This window comes from Ixodes scapularis, unplaced genomic scaffold (assembly GCF_016920785.2).
Source record: "Ixodes scapularis isolate PalLabHiFi unplaced genomic scaffold, ASM1692078v2 PGA_scaffold2__306_contigs__length_199485367, whole genome shotgun sequence".
Classification (NCBI taxonomy): domain Eukaryota; kingdom Metazoa; phylum Arthropoda; class Arachnida; order Ixodida; family Ixodidae; genus Ixodes; species Ixodes scapularis.
In genome coordinates, this window is record NW_024609857.1 from 51,308,151 (window position 1) to 51,332,413 (window position 24,263).

The window sequence follows — 24,263 nt, forward strand, 5'->3', positions numbered from 1 at the left end:
CGTGATAATTACTAGCTCGAGAAGCATTCGGGTAGTGGCCCGTGTCCAATCGCTGCAACGACGACAATAGCCGAGCCATAACAATATCTGGAACTCAGCGCGTGCCCTGTGCTTTGCCAACCCCAGCGCGTGGCTATAATCAACATTGGCGGCATATAACCGGCTCCGGATCGCGTGGTTGCTTGTTCAGGCTGCGAGTTGAGGGGGTGAACGCTGCTCGTTTTTCTTTAATTTTTTTCTGGGACTTCTCTTGCGTGGGGTGAAAAACTAACGCGTGTTTCATAGGTCATTAATGTCAGGGATCCGTTCTAAGCGGTATTTGCGCAAAGTACAAAAATTGTTGCATCGCCCCTTTAAGCTTTATTTTGTGCTGCTTCGATACACAGCCCCCAATGAACTACCCAACGAGGCTGATTCTTGAAGAACAGCGTCCCTTGCCTTGTTTCCCGCTGCTACCAATACCGGGACGTTTCCGAAGCATTGAGGTTATGCCCATGTCCGCAGGGCGTTGAAAAAAACCATTCCCGTGTCTTATTTCTGTTTAGACATAAGCCTGGGTAAACGCCGATTTCGTTATGTTGCTTTGTTTGGCACTTAAAAAACAGCCAATATGAAGGATAAATTACCCCCCCCCCCCCCCCAATTCAAAAACACATGAATCCCGAAAAAAAAAAAAAAATCCTAGTTAAAAGCAGATTTTAGGATCGGACGTGGACTCACCCCAGAATCTTGGACGTGTAAAATGCTCCAAAAACGACCGGGGGCGGTTGAAAACTACCCGCTTGGGACCTGCCAAGGGTAAGCCAACAAACTTGAAACGCGCGAGAAGAGCCACGAAGAGCCGCGAAAACCCACGGCCGTGGCGGTGATGAGACGAGCCCAACTACTACTACACTCCAAACATTAGCCGCGCCAAGGGAACAGGAGGGACAACGAGAGAGAAGCAACGGTAGTCCGAATCACGTCTATGTTAACGCCGACACTTTTTGATTAACAGCCACCCGAGACACCGTTCATTACCGCAACAAAACCCCGCAAAAAGAGCACAGCCACGCCCGCGCTTTGAGGCATCGACCCAAACGGGCTCGCGTGCGCGGGCAGCCATTTCGAGAAGAGATTACCGCACTCATACGCGAGCACGAACGCGCATACAAAAAGAAAGAGAGAGAGAGAGACATTCAAAATGAAGACATGCATTTGTACAAACTCGCCGGCTGGCCCTCGCCAGAGCAAAGACAAAGGGAAGGGATTATATGGAGAATCGGTACACCTATTGCGGAAACTGTGACATCAGCGAGTTTTCGTAGATAGTTTCTGCCGTACCGCAACGGCTCTCCGCAACCCGCTACGAGATCCGCGCTTTTCAGTCAGGGCTAGCGGCGCGCAGGCGCAATAGCGGTCCCTTCGTTGAGGATATAGGTTAGCGGAGGGAGGGAAACGGTGTACGAAAACTCCCTATTTCCCGCTCCCGCCCGGAGCGTCATCAGCTAGCCGGGGTTATGATATACGACTGCGTCACTTTTTCGGCCCCGTCCCGATAGACGTATTCGATCGGTATCTAAAAGACAGGATCGAATGACCGACGCTCAATGAATAAACTCCCTCGATAGCGGAAGGACTTTATTTTATTAGTAGCCACGATCAATGCGCACGACCAAGCACTTCGAGGAGAGGAACATGGCGTTAACCAGATCGCTCTACTGCTATACACCTTTCCACCGGAAGAAAAGGTAGAGTCACTGGGCTGTGAAGGTGCACGCACGAGCGGCGTCTGATCTTCCACAACAGACGGCCGCTGCGCTCGCTCAAAACACCTTTCGCAGACAATAAAACAAAGATGGCGGCTGATCCGTTAATCACCGCTAATCTGGTCGACAGGGCGGCGGAAGCTTCGTTCTCGCCGGGCCAGTCAATCACCGGCCTTTCATCGCCTGACCCCAATCTCTGTGCAACAGCTGGCGCGGGAAGGGTGATCCCGTGGCGCAATACCGACGGTTGACTGGCCTAGCAAGCACGTAGCTTACACTCGTCAGCTTATCGGTGAATGGTGTATACACACGGCGCAATAAAGCCGGGGTCACACTGCTTATACATAATACAGAAGACACTCTGCCTACAGATTCGAACGCGAGTGACCGCGAGATCCGTGCTTCGAATGCCCCATGGCAATGAGTTCTAGGAGAAAACTTGGCACGCGGCGTTCGAACCACGGATATTAAGGTGACTCGTGTTTGCAGATTGTCTTTTGCATGATGTATAAGCAGCGTGACCCCGGCTTGAAAGATTACTTTAACGAAATTCGAAATATACCCTTAGTGTTCAGGAATGGGCTGGGCTGGAACGGCTACGACATCCTCTCGACGTCAGCCTCGCCGCATGTTTCCTCGTCCCGAGACAATCTACGTCACAATTGCGGCGGATGTCACGTACTCTCCACTGGCTAATCTCCGAGCGCTTGCCAGAGTGGGCCTCTAATAACGAAAAATGCAGCCATGAGGCTCAAAATACAAAGGTGCGATTGTTATTTACGGATATTGTGGATTATATTCAGCCTATTTCTGAACACGACGGGTATTTTTCAAATTTCGTCGAAGTGTACCTTTAAGAGTATCAGAACACGTCTTTGCCGCATCCGAACGCGAGTAAATGCTTGTACGCACAACTGCGTTTCAGAGTGTTTGAAGGGCGATTCATGTACTTGCGTTGAGTCCGCCCGAGTGCGGCTGCAACGGCTTGCGACCCGCCGCAAGGGAGTAGAGACCTCGGCTCAACATTGGACGCGGCAGTAGCAGCAGCGGGTTGCATTAGACCAATCAAGCTTGGTGCAAGCGCTCTTCGCAACGCAACGCGTCCGCTGACCGCTACAGAACGCTCCACTCTCAAACGCGCGAATGTGCGCATGGGTCTTAAAGGGATATTGAACCGAAATCTGGATTTCGCAAAGTAAGGCTGCAGAAGTGTTGAACAGGACGCTACGAACCCTAAAACATCACCCGTACATCGATATCTCAAACGGATGGCCGTACATTTGGAAAAGAAGGTCGCGATCAAGCGAGTTCTTTGACGTAACTGTCCTCCGGGAGAACTTGAGAATGAGGAGAAGCGGCCTCGCTTCTCTCCTCCTCGCTTCGGTTCACCAGCGAGACGGGACGTAGCGAGGAGGAGAGAGAATGGGAATCGAGACGTGCCTTGTCTCGTCGGCCACGTCGGCCGGGTTCAATCGCGCACTTCTTTCCCGAAAAATACGGCGATCCGTTAGTTATATCGCCGTATGAGTGATATTTTTTGGATTTGCAGCTTCCCGCCTATCCGCCCAGACTTGTTTAGTGATGTCGAAATTTCGGTTCAGTATCCCTTTAAGGGCATGCCATTCAAAAGGCGAGTTAGAGGATAACAGGCAGCCAAGCACGCGCTGTCATTGATTGAAATGAAGGGAAAACAAAAGCAAGTGGTCGCAATTGGCGGGGAAACAAACACACGAAGTGCGCAAAGAGTATATGAGCTTGCACGCCGTATACACTCCCATCGCCATTTTGCCCCGGTGCCGCATCGAACGTCACTACAGTTCGTTTCAGCTGAAGTCCAGAAGCAGCCGACGCTACGAGGCAATAGGACTACTCAAGCAGCGCCAAAAGCACAAGTCACTAGGCATTTTCTGTTTATGATCGGTTCAGCGATGATAGAACACGGAAAGAAACATGACCAACACCATTATGGTGAGCTTTTAACGCTGCCTGATCGGTTCCATCAGCTCGCAGCATAGGCTGCGCTCTCAAGTAAGGCTATGGAGCGATTGATGCGACGAATAGCTGACGAACTTCGCCCGAAGGCACGCTCGTTAGGCGCGCGACGTAGCGGACTCTGTGCTCATCCGGCGCGCAGAGCACAAGCCACCGTACAAAATTCGTCGATTTTTCGCGGCATATTCGCGCCATGAATTTCAGCCTTTAAGATGGAACGAACTATGGGGAGTTTTAGTAGACCGTTCCGATTACCCAGATGACGATACCCGATATTCCGGCGATGCGTATGCGTACACATCGAATCATGATTGGAGGTAACGGAACGATATACTAAAACTCCCTACTACTTCTAGAAAAAGCACGAAGCGCGCTTTTTCTACGTGGGAACTTTAAGCATATATAAGGAGAGTTGCCTGTCCTCCCGTGTTGGCAATGGAAAAACGGCACGCAGAAGGCGGAACACTATGTCAACTAGCGTGCTTAAACCGTTCATTAATACGGGACAAGTACTGTTTACAAACGCCCCATGTCGGGGCACGTACGACCACGCAATTTCGGGCTGTCTAACGAGTCCCACGCCCACTGTAGCTTCAGCCACTTTGGTGCAAAACAAAGCACAGAAAAGAAAACAAACCAAGTTCGTTCACCGGAGGAGCAAAACCTCGATCAAAACGACACTAATGTGCGGGGAAATGTACGCACTGGCACGCGCCCCCGTGCACGTACGAATGACGGTGCATCGTTCACAAAGACAAATATCAAAACAAATCAGGACAGAATAGACAATAGGAGAAACGCTAGGAGAAGGGCCGAAGTGGAAAGAATGGGAGATGCAAAACAAAAACCAGGTCGTACCGCAAACTACTCGAACGCCGACAATTTGGCTTAAGTACCTGTCTCTTGCCTTTATTATTTTTTGTATGTCTCATTTTGCCTCGGCTTTCCCATCCGAAAACCCCTTTCTCTTGCTTACATTTTCTCCTTACGCCCAATTAATAATTTATGACGATTCCGGCAGAAACAGAGATAGAGACCACAACGTGACAAACGAAAAAAGAAGCACACCAAGCACCGCCCCACAGGAAAATAAAAATAAAAATAGAAGGCCAACACCACTCTCTCGAATTGATTCGCTCAGGCAAGCGTTTTCACAATCGGCGAAGCGAACGTGCAAAAAAAGAAGACGTTCGTTTCTTCGGCCTGTGTACGTAAGGCGTTCCGCTTTTCCTAAATGCTCCGAATCCGTCGATACATTGTTGATGCCTCGTACCAACAACTGATGACGGGAGGGAAGTGTAGGAAACAACAACAAGGATATCGGAGTCTAAAAAACAAAAAAACAAAGGAAGAAAGAACCTTGTCTTCAAGATTCCCAACAACGAACACAATGTCGTTCTATTTGTGTTCGTCGGCGCTCAACCGCCTCCACGCTTTGCTAAGGACCTTCGCTTTAAGAAAAGCTAAAAGCGCGGTCGGTATCGTCTGACGGACGCGAGCAACCTGGGATTGATTACAACTCCGCCGAACTGTATGTAATGCGGTAAGGAGCAGGGCGTACAACGGGGCTGTCTCCGTATAACACGACGCCATCCGACTTTTGTCGGGCACGATTTTGCACTTGTTGGTTAAAGACAAATGCAAACTCTCATTGGACACGCTTTGCTGCAAATCAGCTTTGCACGCGAGCCTAAAGAGCGCGAAATCATGCCCGACAAAAGTTGGAGAGAGGAAGTTGTTCGCTGCGGATAGACTTCATTTCGCAACTGGTTACTTTTTCTTTTTTTAGAGATGAATTAACAACCGAAATAAACATAAAGCAACACAAAGACGAAGACCGGAAGGACGATCCTATTTGCCCATGTCCTGTCCTCGTCCTTTCAGCTTATCCTTTCACTCTTCACCTTCAGTCGCAAGCTCGATTTCCGACCCTCGTAAGACCGTTTACTCATATATCTATATCCACTACATCTTCACCACTACTACGCGGCGCCGTAAAGGCACGACCACACTGGCGTCGAGGAGGCCTGCGGTGCGACGGTCGGCGCTGCCGTTTGCCGACCAAAACCAGTTTTCGGCTTCAACGGCGCGACGTACGGCGCCGCACAGCCAACCGCTCCTTACGCGGTTCAGACTCCAGAGCTCGCCGCCGCTCGCCGCCACTCGCCGCAGAAGTGAGGAGCCAATGGGAGGTGGCGTAGATAGTGACGTTGCGATGCCATGGCAACACCGAAGCCGGTCCTTGGCGTGTCTTTCACGTTCCGAAGGACGTGTTTCGTGTCGTCTGCTATCCCTGTTTCCACCGATACCTTCCCCAACGGAGGGGGTTCCTTGAAACTGTGCGACTGTTTCCCTTTTTATATGACAAGACGCAGCCAGACTACCTAGATAAGGACGCTAAGAACAACCGCTTTGAAATTATAGGAGAGGAATTCGGAATTATGAGTGAGTTTCTCCAGGGCACTTGTTGCATGTCGTCTGTGTTGTGACGGATGTCGTGTTGATTTGGTGACACTTTCGTGTTGATTTGGTGACACCTTCATCTCTGGCGCACCGCCGGGGTAGCAAAGCACTGACCTGTCCTTCGGTGTTTCGGTAGAACCAACTCGGCCGGACCCAAAACCTGCGCCTCCTTCCCTTCAAAGCGCGGCGACGTCGCAAGATCAACGTGCAGGCTAGGATAATCACATTCACGCTGATCACCAAGTCATCATGGACTCCTACCATGTAGGCAGCGAGTGCGGTTTCAATGCTGATTATATGCGAAAGATGAGAGCCGAAACGGAAGTATCTAACGAAGTGCAGACGACGAAAAAGAGCGGGAAATCTGACGTGAGGCGCGCGCGCGATCGCGAGAGCCAGTGCTGTCACGTGACGCCCGCAAAACGGAGGCCAATGTGGACTCCTCGCGTTGGGACGCCGGACGTCGGTGCCGCCCGGCGGCGCCGTTCACGCTAGTGTGGTCAGGCCTTAAGCTTCATCGGCTTGAGCCACTTGCCTTTCCGCGCCGCTGTGGCTGACCTGGCCAGGAATAAAAATGAATTCCAAAAAAAATATTCTCGTACCATTACCAGAGCCCGTTCTAATTCGTCAAACTAAAGACTTAGTTATTTTTCGCGATGAGGAAGGAATTTCAGCAACTCTTTTATCCGAGTAACCAGCTGTCACAATGTTTAGTTTTTTTTTTAATTTTTCTAAGCAACATACAACCGTATTCCCCGTCCTCTCCCCTGGCCAACACGTGTTCTATTTACGCGGCAATTCAGGGGCTTCAAAATGACAAACAAAGACAGGCGTCCTCAAAGCGAGGCAGCCAAAACTATCAAGGGACTTTATGGCAGAACACTTCAAGTTCCTACTACTGCTCCTAATTGACCCTTGCCAGCATAAATTGTGTTGTGCGTATGGTCTACACAACCGGAACTTAGTCAACCCCAATGGGCGTCTGGTGTCTCAGCTGTAGATGAGCAATTAAGCCAGTGCAGTGCAACCGCTAGCCGGGGCCTTTAACGTGCACCACGCAGTCCGCACGCCGGTACAATGCTCATCCAGATCGAAACGGGGAGAGGGCTGAGACTTATCCCATGTTCCTGGATTCTGCGCGCTAGCTCACTTGGCCACCGATCTCCCCTCGCAAGCAAGAGCAAGCAAAATCGACCAGCTTAGTTCATTCCATGTGAATTTTATAAATTCAGGAAGGCCACCCGTGACTTTTTCACGCCGCATTCTAAGATCGAGTACCTGCAGTTACTCGAACCGGTAGCGTGATAGTAACGCTTTGCTTCAGCATGTAGCGTGAAGTTACTCTAACATGTACATTGAAAGGCAACGCGTTACTTTGAGGAAAAAGCAACTCGTTCTTTTTTAGACACTATAAACAGCAAAGTCGTTATTTCAGCAAGTAACGAGCAATCGACTTTAAGAATAGTCTGTTGACCACGTGAGAGCGAATAAATTGATCCGATTCGAAAGCCGCCAATAGCTGCATAGAGCTGCCGCAGCGAGCCTGGCCTCCAGTTGCTTCACATTTATTTTAGACGTATTGTTTCCTCACACCTACTCTAGTCGGCATAACATGATAGAGTACAAAATTGCAAGTTTCACGACGACCACCAACCCGAAACACACACACACACACACACACACACACACACACACACACACACACACGCACACACACAAAATCCTGTTAAATTAAAACGCCAGGCTAAATTGCACGGGTTTCTTTAAGATTGCGCTGAATGCGCGGTGGCAAGCACATATCAAAGTTACGGCCTCAACTCCGAAGCACTACAGGTTTGAGTATAACTTCATAGTCGTCACTGTATCAAACCACGTTTCTCCGGCTAAAAGCGATCCAAGAATGCAGTCTTTGAATATGAAAGCTGGAGTTTTAAGAAGCCCGAAACGCTATAGAGGTGCGTTTGCCGCGCTTTTGCTGTTGTCCCTCGATTTTCGGCTGCTGACATCACAAGCGTGTCATGCCGCGGACAGCTGCGAACCCGGTACTGGCGCAGCAGTGGACGTAGTTATGACAGACACCCGTTTTTCTGCAGCTTGAGCTACAGCCAGTCAGTTGAATGAAAACTTCAACATCCACGGGCTGCCACGCAGCGACGTAGGCGACGCCTGCGTCCATCGTCTACTTCACCGGCGCTTCTACCATCAACCACCAGGATCGCGGCGACCCGCAGCATTACGCGAAGGCCGCTACTACGACGCGTTCCGTCAAATTCTGAGGCGCTATGCATGGTCAGTACAGGACGCGTAACAAACACGACGGAAACTCCTCGCAGGCACCACAGTTTCGACTATTGAAAAACAAGTTTGGACAACAGCCGCAGCACTCGGCTAGTTACGCTTTCTATCCCCTCGCCAGAACAAGCACGCGGTGGCAATGACCATTAGTCGGACGTAATGCAGGCATATATATCCGCATGCAAATTGGAAGCGGTTGGACAGACCAGAAGCGAGCACGGCGGGAAAATGACAACGACGACTCGGTGCCCTCGCTGGGAAACGAGCTCGTTCTTCCTCGTTCCGAGACGAAAATAAGACCTTAATGGCACACTCGGACCCGCCCGCAATTACCCCGTTAGCGTCCCCTTTGCCTCGTCTTCCGAGCCCGAGCAATGCAGACAGAAATAATTGTCGACTTAAACAGATCTCCTCCTTGGGCACTAACGACGCTTTTCTCCCTCATTACCATCTCGCCGAACGCCCCTTTATTCCGACAAAGCCTAGCAGCAAACTTCTTGTTTTGCCGCCGATAGCTGTAGTATATCGAGGTTTCGCCCCGGATCCCGTGTGTGCTTAGCGTAGGGCCGTGAGGTCATATGACATCATGAGGTATGACGTCACGAAAAAATCCTTCCCTCAAAATTTAGTCAAAACATTTCCCCGCTAAATTTATTGGGAAAGTATTGACGTTACGTGAAATTATGAAGCCACGCGACACCTAAATTACGCGTAAATTTAGCGGGAATTAACTGTCTCGGGACGTCACAGTTTCAAGGAATGCTGCCCGCTCGAGTTAGAGAAATGTAAGCACGCCGAATTTAGAAACCGCGGTGTAACTGTTCAGCAGTGCGCGACGTCCCGGTCGTCGCCGCAGTTCATTGACACGGCGAGGAACCGGAATTCTTGCCTCGCTCGTTTTGATCGCCCGGAGCGAATGGATGCCGAGCCTCGTTTCCGGGGTAGCCATATACTTCTCAGCGAGCACGAATGGGAGACAACATGGCGCACCTTTCTGGCGCGTTTACACTTGCGGATTCGCGGGTATATCCGCGCAGGCGGAAGGTGAATTTTGGAGCCGGCTGGCGAAGTCGACTTGTCGCTGGCGCAAAATCTGGATATGGGTCCCGGACCGATCCAGATTTTCCGCCAGCGACAAGTCGATTTCGCGAGCCGGCTCTAAAATCCACTTTCCACTCGCGCAGATTCGCCCGCGAATTTGGAAGTGCAAACACAATAGACCTTTTTTGCCGAATTACCCATGTACGAAAGAGAATGCCGGGAACGTAGATACACGCGATGCGCCTGCTGGCGTCTGCTCATGTTCGAAAGCAAAAATCTAAACCAAATGGCATTTCGCACGCGCGTTCCACGAATGCTATATTTTGGTTATGTACCTTGAATCTTCTCTATAGGGAAGGCGAGCACGTGCAGCGCGTGTACCTACGTTCCCAGCGTTCACTTTGATGCTTGGGTAATTTAGCGAATGGTACATTCGCGCGTCTATAACGTTTCCTGCAAAAACTCTGCCACAAAAACACCTAGAACAAAATTAGACGAGAATGCGCGGCGCGGCACAGGTTACGAACTTTTAAGAGGTCCTCATTTTAAGATCATATCCAGAGAGAGCTCGGTGAAAGGGAAGAGCGAGGGTACGCCTGTTTACAGCAGCCCTCGCCACCGGAGCCGCATGTCTCCCAACCGGTTAGAGCGCAAACTATTGGTGACGTGAGCGATCCAAAGCGTCGCTGTAGTTGGCCCACCACAATTGGCTGAATGCTGACTCTGACGTCAGCAAAGAATGTCTCATCGACGGAAATAAGAGGAATGTAAGAACTTCAACTTTAACGGTGTTGACAATGTTGCTTTGAGAGCGCTATGATTTCAGGCTTCCACCATGCCAGTTACAAACACCAGCGGACTTGTTCATCGCGAGGTAATGAAGTCACGAAAGCTAACCGAACGAGGGCGCCACAGAAACATCTCGCCGCTAATAGATATACAATCGCTCGCAAGCGCGATCAAAACCGAAGCAATGTGGGGGCAGAAGACAAAAAACCCGCATGAAGAAGGGAAACTTTAAAACTAACTCAGTGAGAAGGCCCACAGACGCCCGCTGTATTCGTCACCAGATCATCATGTGCGTTGCCTTTTCAGTCACCTAGTGTTAATAACCTTTGACTTTAGTAACGTTTAAGCTGGGTGACTGACCAGGCTTTGCGGTTTTTACTCACCTACATCTCTAGGTGATTATTCACAGCCCATGGTTAGCCAGAAGCAGTACACGAATCGATAGACGCTTTACACACGCGCCAAATTACAGCCGCCATTGCTGACCTTCTCTTGTCTTACCGAGATGCCGAGCAACTGAAACGGTACTTGACGATCCTCTACAAAGGCCGCTGCTTTAGAAAAGGACCCAGTTGAGTCTAATGTAGCAATAATCTGACCTGTTATGGTAATGATGAAGTGAAATAAACGAAATAAGAGGAAACAAAAACTGAAGGTCATTTATGGCGGCGTCCATGCACAGCTGCTGCAAAGCGTCTATACTCCGTTCACCCTTAAGCTGAGACCACAACCAAAGCTACAAGCACGAGCTATACCGCACTCCTGGTTTTGAGACGCTCATTTCTAGCGCGAGTGCTTATTCTGAGGAAGAACGCTTCGAAGCAGCGACCTAGAGCTCCCATGCTTGTGGTACTGGCTGCAGTCTCAGATAAGATGGTTTCTGTTTCCTATAGTTCTCAGTCACGTGGGTTCCCTGTCTGCTATGCGGGACGAAAAAATAATAAAATATTTCTACCTGGAATATGCGCAAAAATATAGGTGAGGCAAAACAAAAATGTGTAACGATCGCGCTTTTTTTTTTGAAAACACTTTCTGGCGCCGCCGAGAGATCGTAACGATGTTTTACCGCATACCAGAAGTGACGACATTCAAGATGACTGCGCCCCTGTGGAAACGGTGTGTAATCCCAACTCGCGCTCCGCCAGTCGCGTTCTTTCAATTTCGTGTTCTTTTTGTTTTCAGTTTTACAGAAAAATATATCCAGAAGAATTGCTGCGTAGAACGAGCGTCGAGCCTGCTTGCAACTGTAGAGCTTTAGTTTAATCACTGCGTGTCGTGATTAACATCTACCAGACGGCGATTCCGACACTTTCCGACTCCAACAACAGCACGTCCATAGCAGCCCTGCGCGCGGAAGCGCGAGCATCGCGCGCTCAAGTCTACTTCCATTTGGCCTACTTCGCGGAAAAGAACCGACACGAAGAAGCGTCAGCAGAAATCACAGGAAGTAAGGAAGGAGAGAGGGAGGGACAGGAAGAGTGTGGAAAGACCACGCCCCCTCGCGACGTTCAAGGGACTTACCAGCAGAGAGTAGCGCACGCAATTGCGGAGCCTCCCGTGCTCGGCCTCCGACGAGATCTTACGGCCGTCCAGAAAAGCTCGCTGTGCGCGGAGAAGCGGAGAGCCGCAGAGAAAGAGGAGAGCAGGGCCAGCACTCAGAAACCACACTCGTCCACCTTAAAGGAACACTGAAGACAATCTTAAAGATTTTGTCTCGAATTATCACGTTTAACGAATGCGAGAAGGGTCACAAGAATAACTTTATTTTCTGTCCGAAATTGTTAGACAAGTGTTTTGATCTTTACCATTTTTTAGACCACCTGAGACTGGGTGGAAGAAACACGACGACGTCTCAATCTGTTCGTCAAAAAATTCGTATCCAAAAAGGAGGACGAAAAAAAAAAAAGGAACAGAACACTGAGAGAAACTACGTAGTCTGCACTGTTCTTTGCTTCATGGCTAGAAACAAAACAAAAATTCTGCGATTTAAAAAAAAAAAGAAGCATATATATATGGAAGTTCTACGGCAATTACTAGGTGTTGCCGTAGAACTTTCTACGCAAACAGGCAATGGAAACTAGCGAAGCTGCAGAATGCTAGCTGCCCACTCGACCGAAAAGAGTCGGAACTATCCTCCTCTTCGTCTTCATTTGTCAATTGCATCGTTGCGTCCTTTTCCATTCACTTTTCTAAAGTTGAATTGGTCGCTTCCGATAGTGTTCTCATTATGCCTGCGCCTACCGTTTGTGACCCATCAAAAGCCCCTCACAGACCCCCCGAAACTCTTCCCAGCAACTGTGGGAAGGTGCCATCAGCGACCGTCCAACATCGTGCAACTGGTAACTCGAAATTGACTTCAGTGTCCCTGTAACAATCCTCAACCTATCGCCGTCGCAATAAAAAAAAATATTATATATACATATAGTTATGTGTATGGCATAAATCTGAAGCCGCAGTCATACTGCTAGTATATCGTGCAAAAGGCAATCTGCAGGCATGCTCGAAGCATGTATGAAGCAAACCTGATTCGAGCACACTTCAGGCGTGCCCTGAGATAATGCTGTCATAATGTCCACAGCGAACATGAGGCCTTTTGTACGATGTACGAGCAACGGGACTCCGGCTTTGCAGCACGGAACGAGGCAGACGACAATGTCCAAGGTGCGCCGAAAACAAAATGGCGGCAGGGGGTGATGCCCGACAAGAGACGAACTGTGAAAACGTGGGTGCAACGGTGGGCAACATGCGCTGCGTGAGACGAGAACAAGGAAACGTTTTTGCATACGACGTAGGAGACACCGTCGACCCCAGAATAAACGCAAAAACAAACAAACAGAACCAATAAAACAAAAGAACGACGCGGCGCAAAACATCCACAAGAAACAGAAAACGTGACGAAAGAAACGTCTAGAGTTTGAGAAGAGTCATGCGTCGTGCTCAACTGAAAAAAAAAATAAATAAATAAAAATATAAATAAAAAATAAATAGGCCACAAAACAGCACGGAGATCATCATGACCAGCCTCGTTTCGGGAAGAAGAGTCCTGGAAAAGCCGCCTCTACCTGAAGCTTTCCATTAGCATGCAGCCAACGTCCAACTAGAATCCGTTCACCCCTCAGCCGACAGTGCGCTGGAAGCCATACGCTCGATGGACCAGCCGTATCCATCTATCTTTCGCCAAGTCAAGGCGCTCCCGCCTCCATACCCACGAGCTGGGAGCGCTGCCATTAAACTAAAATTAAAGGGAGGCGGTTCCCTGGTCCGGCGGGAGCGTCGCTCCCAGCGCACTGCCAGCTTAGGGCTGAGCGGAGTGTAAGAGACCACTAGCTTCTTTCGAGCCTTCAAGGGGTACTGCAACGAAATTCCAGCGCCTATCTGAATATCAAAACGTGAAACACGTTCTGGCCACACCACAGAGATACCTATTTTGTGCTCGAAAAGACACCGAGGCATTATTTAAAACGAATAAACCGAATGTTCTTAAGGTGCAACTACCCATAAAAGCAGAGCCGCGCCCGCGGAAGTACGGCGACAAGCTGCGCCCTTGTGAGCCCTTTCATAACGTGGACGAACCGGATTTCCCTTCTCTCCGGTGCCTATTCAAATCCTGCGGGAAGCGGGCATCCCGAACGGTCAAGTTGGAACGCGTTGACAACACCGAATGGCGAAGCTCACAACCGCGCCAGCTTCCATGTAGATTTGCCCGTGAAAGTAAACATCACGTCGCGAACGGGCTGCAGGCGCCGGATTTCCCAAGACGCATCGCGTCCTCCGATGGCCGGTCTTCCGAGCGCTCGCTGAAAAAGGTCGTTTGGAACGGAAAATATAGCCATCCCTTCAAAATGCAAACGTGCGATTGCGACTAGTTTTGTTAATCGTATTTAACTCATTTCTGAACGTGAGAGGTATATTTCAATTTTCATCCCAGTATCCCTTTAAAGAAAGCCTAGACTCTCAAAGAGACGTCGCTAACAGAGTATAAGCCTGGTGTTGGCCAAGGTCCGCATGAACCATCCAGACCACAGAACGTCTCTCGAGTCTACTCTAGCATTTGTTGAGGAGATAAACGACGCACGCCGGTCCAGCAGTCAGCGCCCCTGCCCGGGCGTCAGAAACGTGCGGTGATTCATTCAGAGTGTATTTATCTCGACGAACACCACGCGAAGAGTTAATTCCCCAGCAGATACCTTCCCAGGACTCATCACCCGAGGCGAAAAATAGAGTGTCACCGAGCTGTGGGTACGACGCCTGGCATTCCGCAGAAGAGAGCTAGCAGCCATGCTCAAAAACGAGTTCCACAGTCCACTACGCAAAACCGCAGAAGGCGACTATTTAAATGGCCTGCAAACACCACGCAAATCCCGTAAGCTCGGGGACTTTTCGGACCCAGTAGGCCAATGGGGCTGCGAGCTTGGCTAGATAATGTAAGTCGCAGCAATAAACATCGATCGACCAACAATTTATGTTCTAGTATACCAGTACAATACACGCTATGCGCGATCAGCAGTACGCATCCTCTCCCAAGTACGAAGAAACATTTTTGCTGCATCCACTGCCAAACGCTGATCCCAGGGGTGTTTTCTGCCACACGATCTACGCGTCTCCAACTGCAACCTACCCCCCCCCCCCCCCCCCCCCCCAAACAAAAAAAAAAAAGATTCCTACCACTCCTTGCTGGCCGACACGGCGCAGCCGTTCCTTTCAGCCTCACCCACGTATCGAGTTTCGCCGGTGCACGCGTCGGTCTGCGCGTAAAAGCGAACAGCGGCCACCGGCAGGACGAAGAGGAGCAAGATGATAAAAAAAAAAGGAGGCGCGGCTCAATATTCGCGTCCTCGGCCCAAACCGGAAGGCAGGCAAACGCGCGTGCGGAGGGGAAGATGGGGAGCTTTAGAGCCAGTCGAAATGAACGCATTGAATCCCGCCAGAGAGACTGGCAGCGGGAGAAGGCGACGGCGAGAAGGCGACGGCGAGAGGGCCGGCGAGCCTCGCATATCGACCCGGGGGAGAGCCGCTATACCCCGTTTCACTTGGCGATGAACCGCCGCGGGTGCTAGCAGCAGTCCCAGCCAATCCAGCGCTGAGAACATATCACGTGACTACGGTCCTCGCGAAGGTCACTTTTAGACTCCCGTGGCATTGGACAGGCTCGGACGGTTCGTCGCGTCAGCTGCGGTGCATCGTAATGCGAACGGGAGTTTGGCGGTGCGTCGGCGGCGCCCGGGCGGCCGGAGGGGACGCACAGGAGCCGCCGAGGCCAGCCGCGTCTGGCTCCGCAGCGAGACGCCGTGCCTTAATGACCCGCGATTCGGGAAAACATCGCGCGCACGAGGGGGAGAAAGAAGGCGCGCGTCGCCGAGGCCTGTCCGAATAGAGCACGCAGTGCGCGTGCGCGTCTTTTTATAAGGGCGGATATGACGTCTCTCAAAACGCATCCGATCGTTTCGAACGCCTTTCAGCGTACGAGATATATATTTTTTTTTTATTTTTTATTATTTTTTTTTTTTTGAGGGGAGGGGGGGGGGGGGAGAAATATTGCGATTGCCATGGGAAACAGCTTCTAAGGAAGGCCGCCGAGCATCAGGGGCGTGACGGGCATCCCACGCATGTTCGTTATAAAGCGGCAGAAAGCGGCTGAAAAACGTGCTATCTGTCCACCCAAAAAGGCGTGCAGGCGCAACGCGCGCTCTTGTGTGAATTCTCCTTCAGAGCTATCCACACGTAACTCGCGTAACCCGTCAAACCAAGTGCGCATTAACTTTTTTTGTTTTTCGAGTGTGTGGGTGTGTGTAATTCGTGTTTTTTAGTTTTTGTTTTGTTTTTTTCTTATGGACGATGACTTTTTTTTTTTCGTATCTGGTCCTTTTTAAATGATACAGAGGCCCGTCATGCGACATGTGGCTTTCTTCCACAGAAAAACGGGTGCACGCCAGGGACATGAGGAACGCAAGCCTTCCGTGAAGAGAGGCCCTTATTGCCCATTAGAAGAACAGCTCGGCTTTTCGATTTAATATGCCATAGTCTCCTAATGCGCCCTTCCTTTCTCTCTCTCTCTCCCTTTCTCACGATACACAGAGGCACACACATTTTTTTTATACGGCATGCAGGTCTTCCAGAATGCTTCTAGGGCACGTCGGAACGCAAGGACGACCAGGCGAATAAGAAGCAGTCGCGCAGGAAACGCGCGATGACGAGCAGCCAAGTGCGCGCTTTCATTGCTTCAGGTCGGGGGAAAGAAAAAAGGGAGGGTGGTGCGTTTACAGGGTAAATAAACGATGAAGCGGACGAACGCCGCATAGTGTGGCAGTGATGCAACTGGGAGTCCTAAAGTAGTGAGCGGGGATGTTTCAAATTTCGGACAGTTAACCCAAGTTCCTGGCGTGGAATCGACACGAACAAGTTGACGCCGCCCTCCGCGTCTTTTCTTCAGAAAACGGCATTTGATCGATAATGTCGCAGAAACCATCCAACAAACGTTCATATTCGCCGAAAAATTCTCAGCGAATACACTTATCAACTTCGCAAGGGGCATCTTTAGATCCAGTATCTTCTAACTACGAAGGAGCCACATGCGCAATCGTACGTATAAACGAAAATAAAGTCTTAGAAATGCGTTATCTCCACATGCCTCAGTCCCCGAAAGGAATTCCAATTATTAAAGGAGCAGTGCAACGATACTCAAATGGAATGTTTTTCATATTACACGAGCTTACTGCCACTAGTGGGACCCAAAAAACACCTTTGTTGCGGTGTAATTTCAAGGACAAAAAACGATCATTTTCATTCAATCTCTCCTTTGTAAAACTTGATGACGTAACGTGGGGATCGCAGTACACCCAAGTGAAGATATTTGAATGCGGTTCATAGACTGGACCCGAGCATTGCGTGGGCGCTCGACTTGGGCTCGTGATAAATACTAGCTCAAGAAGCATTCGGGTAGTGACCCGCCGTGTCCAATCGCTGCAACAACGACAACAGCCGAGCCATAACAATGTCTGGAACTCAGCGCCTGTCCTGCGATTTGCCAACCCCAGCGCGTGGCTATGATCAACACTGGCGGCATATAATCGGCTGCAGGTCACGTGGCGGCTTGCTCTGGCTGCGAGTTAATGTGTGAACGCTGCTCGTTTTTCTTTATTTGTCTTTGGGACTTCTATTGCGTGGGGTGAAAAAGTAACACGAGTTTCATAGGTAATTCGTCAGGGATCCGTTCTAAGCGGTATTTGCGCGAAGTACAATAATTGTTGCATCGCCCCATTTAAGCGAGGGCGTAGCGAACAAGGAACATGGTCCGCAAAACCGATGCTGTACTTCGTCTCACCCACCGTGGTCTCACCCAACGATGAACCAGAGCCAAAGCTACGTGACATTAGATTTTTCGCGGAAAAGAGCTACTCCGCTTGCTCAGCACACGTTCTAGAGTCCAGTAGACAGAGACGGCAGCGCGTAGAAGCTGATTATTGGAATGGTCTGTACACAACGTTCACAAAACACGCGAGAAGAAAGAAGAAAAAAAGAAAGGAAAAAGGACGAGTACAAGCTTTAAAAAGGATGGGGGCTCTGTCCCAGGCACGTCCCACCGCGAATATCACTCACCCCGGTGCCGAGTCAACCGAGGCTAACCAAGGACGTGATCCGAGGAGTCCTGAATCGAAGCCCCTTCGTCGGCGAGGCAATCTAGTCGCACATTTGACGAGCCGGCCGCGGGAACAAGAATACGAGGAAGTGTCTTTGTCGCTTTCGTGGGGAACATTTAAAGAACTAGCGCGAAACGGCTACACGTCCTCCATCGTTGGCCTGACCGCACCGTCGCGAAACTATACTACAAATCGATACCGAGAAACCCAGGCTCAAAGTCTGTCCACACGACCCGCAGGTCCCGCGTGCGCGTGTAAAAAACCCGCCTTTTTAGAAGTGCGAAGCATTCCACAAGCCTTACCGTCATCCATAGCGTCAAAAACATAAGTCGATGAATACATCGTCTCAATATTCACAAGGCGACACAGCACCAGCCTGACGTCACCGCAGCCCAGCAGGAACGTGGTCGTCGTTTTAGAAATCCAGTAAAGCAGGCATCATTCAAAATAAATTAATTTTGACTGATAGCTAATTATTAGATCCGCATGCTCGGGGACAACTTCCTGTGGCATTTCAGGAGAAGCGAAGAGTGCGCGAGCAGATTGAATCGGTGCTCAAGGTGCGAAGCGGACGGGCACCTGTAGCACTGGCTAGCTTTAAATTTAATGGCTCAGGAAGTCATGTTTTAATTTTCCTCTGTTGAGAGCGTGTTCGCTATCGGCGATGTTCCTCAACACTGATCGTTTATATATTACTGGAGCCAGAATTCGAGCTTGCTGCCTAAACCTTGTTGGAAGGGTTCACTGCGTACTGCTAACACGCAAGAAGGGCCAACGAGACAAATACCAGAATACACATCTTATGTTCCGTTACCGGCCAACGACTCCCGGCCGCCCGAGCCCGATCGTGGCTCGCACGCACGTTGCAAGCCTGGCGGGGTGCGCCATTTCTTTTGCGCACTGATAGGTCGCAAAGCCCGGAGGTTTAAAAGCAGTTCCTCGCTTTTTTAAGGGAAAAACTTTTTATTTTTCGGTCTCATCAAAAACAGAACACCCATATCCCACGGGCGAAGAATTGGGCTCTGCGTGTAGAAGAAGCGCGGAAAAGAATAGACGCGATCAACGCAGCATGAAGGTAAAAGCATTTTTAAAAAGTAGAAAGCAAGGCTTGGCACACACTAATCGCGAAAGAACACCCAAGAACCAGCCGGTGCCAGAAATAAGACGGAAATATAAATTCAGTACGAAAATAATCCGAAAGTGTGAGAGAAAGAGAGAGGGGAGTGAGAGAGTGAGAACTAAACAGTTCTTAAAACTCTTGTACTTTTCTCAGCCAGCCATAAAACTTAGCCGGCACCGGTATCCTCGACCACGCATTTTCTTTTGTTTCGGTTTTGTCTCCCTTTCTGCTCAGACTCTATTCTTACATATCGCCGCCACAACGTTCCCTTTCGACATCTGTGAGCCCCCGTAAAGCAAGGAACAGCACTCGTGCGAACTTGTTTCTGGCGTCAAATCCAAGCGCGGCTTGGGCTTATTCGCACATTCATCCCAAAGCTACAATCTACAATCTTCATATGTGCAAAAGGAGGCAATTAGTCCCAGCTCGATGCCGTTCTGAAGGGTCTGAGAATTCAACCAAAGTAAGGTCGTCACACTGGTCACTTTAAAAAACGTAGATGAACAAAAAAAAAAAAAAAACGGTTTTTATTCGGAGGCACGTAGTTTAGAAAATTCCCCGGGTTGAAACGCAGCGGCCTACAGATCCTCTCTCATTCAATGCATTTGTCCCGTTGTGTCGCACACTTTTTTTTTGTTTTTTTATCTTTTCAATATTAGCAAACGCTTACGATGTCGCTGGCGGTTTAGTTTGAGCACCCAGACACCCAACAACGTAAACTTCCTTCACATATATTCCCCCGAGGTCAACATGCCTCTCCGGCAGCAAAAAAGCAAACAAGTCGGTTATGTCCAAACAGCCTGTCGCGACTTCCTCTGACGACAAAATTCGCTCGAAACGCGGGAGCTTTGCAACTACGTCGCTAAAAGTTGCAACAAGAAAAAGCAAGCACGGCGGCTTCCAGACTTCCCAAGACTCGCCGTCTGAAGCATCTCGTACCGCAACGCGACGTCGAGTGCAAATCCAAAGCGACGTCGGCGAACTGCTCTCAAGCAAGCCCGTCAAAATGCATTATGCGGGGTGTAAACCCCGAAGAAAGAAAGAGAGAGAGGAGGAAAGACCAGGAGCAGACGCGCGACGCCTTCCGTTCAACCCTAAGCTGACAGTGCAGCGGGAGCTACGCGATCGCCGGACCAATCAGCCGCCTCCCTTTCATCATCTGACACAGCGCTCTGCGCATGACTGTTGGCGGGAAGGGCGAGATCACGTGGTTTAAGACAGGCGTAAAACTGGTCCAACGGGCACGCAGCTTCCACTGCACTGTCAAGTTAGAGATGAACGAAGCATGGAATACCGGCGCCGGTCTCTTGGTTAGGTTCGACCCCAACACGAGGGTCCAATGTAGAGCGACGGCGGCTTGTGCGGAAGAGAAAAGCAGTTCGCGCTTCGCGGTTAGACAGTAACGCGGTCTTCGTAAATCTTTATCGAGTTAGGTCGGCGAATGTTTCGAAGAACGGGGAAGTCATGAAAGCTGACAGATAAACAAAATAAAGTAGAACATATGCAAGCGCCCATGTTTTTGAAACGCTTCGCATTCGAGGATAACCCGAACTCGCGGAAGGAACGAGCTGAATTCCTTCCGTTCAAAGCGGAAGAACCCCAAAAAGGTATACAAACGTGCGTAAAAATTGACTGAAGCACAGCTTACAGGTGCCCAATTGTAAAATGAATTTGCCTTCTCAGAACCAAACTATATATATTTTTTTTACATCTTTTGTTGATTAAGAATCGGCTGCTCAAGACCCCCCCCCCCCCCCCTCCCCTCCCCGGGTCCTCCCACTTTCTCTTTGTTTTATACCATTGCTTGCGATAACGTTACTATACCCGGAATATTAGAGGAATAATAAGCCGGAAGAGACACAACTTAGTTGACAAAATACAAATTAATTTAATCACACGTAATTCCTATGGCCGAAAACGCCGAAACTTAACGGGTTAGAAATAATAAAGCAAGGTAAAATCGCGGGGAGTGAAACTACCGAAGTGACTTTCAGATTCTCTGTTGTCACGTTTAGCCATGCGTTTCTTTTCGGTACACAAAGCATTTCTCTTATTGCTACTCGACGTATAATGCACGCAATCACATTTACAATCAATTTGTTGTCCATACCGGAACCGCACGAGGGCTTCAAACTCAATGTCTCAACTCAAAACGTTGCTACAGTTCACCGCCTGCACTTCCGGTTAAAAACTCGACACAGGAAAAGGAGCACTGCGGCTGAACAACAGACGCGCCCCTATAAGCGCCGAAGAGCGCAAACAGAAGACCCAAAATGCCGATCACCAAAACCCCTTTTTGCGCTTCCTCGCATATACAAAAACAACGCCGCCTCTAATGCACAGTTGCCCAATCTTGAAGTTCCGCAGCGTCACGACGGAGCGGTAGCAGCTGCTAAGTCGACGAGGCCTTGCTCCCAGACGATTCGCGCGCGCGCATGACGCAAAATACAGACGCCGCCAGCTACGCACGCGCCTTTTTTCTTTTTCTTTCCTCGCACTTTACTTGCAAACGAACTAACTACGTCGCTGTTGAAGATGGTCGTCTAGAGCAACGTCGGCAGCAAAAATTGGAGCCGCCTTCCTCGCTTCCACACTTCCCGGCCTGCCCGAACAACGTAAACACCTCCTATAACGAAAGTCACAACATTCAGCGAAGCGCGAAAACGGCGTTTCGAAATAACAAGCCCACGCACAGCACAGCCTTCACGCGCCGCGCGCGCATATCACTCCAAACATTCCTTCATTTTTTTTTCTTCTTGTCCTTCTTCGACTTGTTGCGGTGTTTGCCGGAACTTCACAACGCTTCAACTTTCTCCGACCAAACGTCTGTGCCGTGTACATCCGCGCCGACTATTTCCTCCTCTCTTTCTCGCTCGCACAGCACAGTCCTTCTCTAAACAAGGATAGCGGTAAAAGCGCAGCGCGGTGACTACACGTTTCCTCGCGTTCGCTTCAAAGATCTCCAAAACTCCGTGCCGAACAAAAACAAAACAAAAACCGTAGGAACCGAAAGAAAAACAAAAAGCGGAGGAAAGAGAAGAGGGCTTGGCAATAAAAAGACGGGGTAGGCTGTCGAGACGCAACTTATGTGTCCTGCGAGCGCTCGGCGCTGCCAATGAAGGCGCGGTCTGTCTCGATGGCTCGTTCCGCTCCCTACGAACCAACATCTGGCGGCGGCAAGTGACTCCAGGAGGACTGGGAACAATGGCCGCCGCTCGCCGGCCGCCCGATCCCTTCGGACGCTTCCGACACTCCGAGAAAACATCGAGAGGAAGAAGGAAAAGATAAAGTAGAGAAAGAAAAAAAAAGATAGAAGAAGGCGCGTCTTGAAACGTCAAACCTAAAAACAATGACGACAATAACAGCGGCGCAGGGTATGAAAGCAGACTGTGGGAGGTATCCTAAAAGCGGTCGCGGCGACAGAAGACGAGCGCTTTGTTTTCTTTCTCGAAGGAGCGGACAAACGCACAATGGCATCGTTTTAAAACCTGTTGGTGCAAAAGTCGCCTTCCCGGCGGAGGCGTCCTTTTGAGCGAGGGTGTATGTACAAATGGCGCATAGGGTCGCACGTTCAGAAGTTGTTCTTCATCGAGGAGCAGGCAATGTACCATATCTTTCTGGCTATAGTCCGCGGACTATACACATTTAAAAATAGAAATTTTAGGCTGTGTCGACTATCTACGCGTGCCGACTGTACAGGAATATTGTTTTACAAAATCGGGCATTATGACGAGACGTGACGGTTTTTTCTGAATTAAATAGTTTGTTAGCGATGATTAATGTATAATGCAAGCTTCTTCGTGAGCTAAGAAAGCAGACAATTGTCAAAGTGTGCCGCGTAGAATATTTTCGCGTCGACTAAGCACCAGGTGCGGACTATGCATGGGCGTGCGGATTACCCGCAATCTTAAACTCAAGAGTCGTCACTTTGACCGGAGTCCTGTGAAAGCACACGCCGAATTAAGGACGGGGTATAAAATGTTGCAACAAAAAAGGTGCGCTGCGATAAGAACGCTTTTCGAGGCTCGGCAATGCGAACGCGAAAACAACGAGAGTAACTGGGCTACCAAATTGTATGCTGAGCTAATTGGTGCTGTCACTGCCACTACTGCTACTACTACTACTAGCAACCGTAATAATAATAATAATAACTCAGTCGTTTTTTTTTTTTCTTTTTAATACGTGCAACTACTGAGCTCGCTTTCACGCTATTACAGCGATGTACGTGGATAGTTTAGAGTCCCAGGACAGATACTGAATCGAACAAAAGGTTTGTAAGCATTAAGCTGCTGTCAACATTGTAAAACAGTATAGCTGAAACCTTTATTGCCAAAGCGAGATGCCTACGTTTCTCTTAAAAATATAAAGTAAGTGACAGTTTCAATTTTATCACTGGAGGTCAAGTGACAATCTGACGACTGAAGATGACAGAAACAATCTGAACATGCTGGATATATCTGTAATTGATAATATTAGTAAAAGTATTAACATCAATAGTATTGGTTGTAAATATCTAGCAAAGAAAAAAAATAGTATCACTGTCGTGGCACGCACAAAATCAAAAACAAAACGGCAAAGGTAAAGTGCTTCGTATGAAAGGTTCTTCATATCAGAAACCACAAAAGTGCACAAAATTAATACCCCCCATAAATATAATAAACTCAGAGAGCTACAGAAAGTATAGAACTAGTAATTAGAAAATATTTTCGGTTCTACTACCGGCGTCCATTAACACCCTGATGCAATGGCGTGCAGGAACAGCAGCTCGAAAATAAAACTTCACTCGACATACAAAAAACAAAATAAACACGATCGACTGGGTTAAAAAAAATATAGATAACCTGGAGCAAACGTGTCGTTAGTTTATATTTAAAAAAAAGATCGGTATTTGAAAAAAAAATGCTTAAAAAATTGCGAATAGCGAGCGAGAATAAAACTTGCATGCACGCTCTCTACGCGTGAGGAACTCGACATTATAAGTGTATTCCAAGAAATCATTTCAACAGTTCTATACAAAAGATAGAGCCAAGTGCGCCAATAGAGTCACTTGGAGTTCAAGGTATCGCACATGCAACAACATACGACTCTCGGCCTTTTTACAGCAGGATTTCAGAACTCATACATTATACGAGAGAAACGGTGATCGCTGCACACACGATGAGAGAATTGTCTGCGGAC

The 24,263-nt window shown here is 49.2% G+C and overlaps 1 protein-coding gene across 1 annotated transcript in view; it reads right to left on the reverse strand.

Annotated features, from left to right (window-relative positions):
• Positions 1–24,263, reverse strand: part of LOC8023908 (dystrophin) — a 502,903-nt gene that overhangs the window by 223,676 nt on the left and 254,964 nt on the right. Inside the window, 1 exon segment of the mRNA XM_040499676.2 lies at positions 11,850–11,930. Coding sequence (XP_040355610.2) covers positions 11,850–11,930 — 81 coding nt within the window.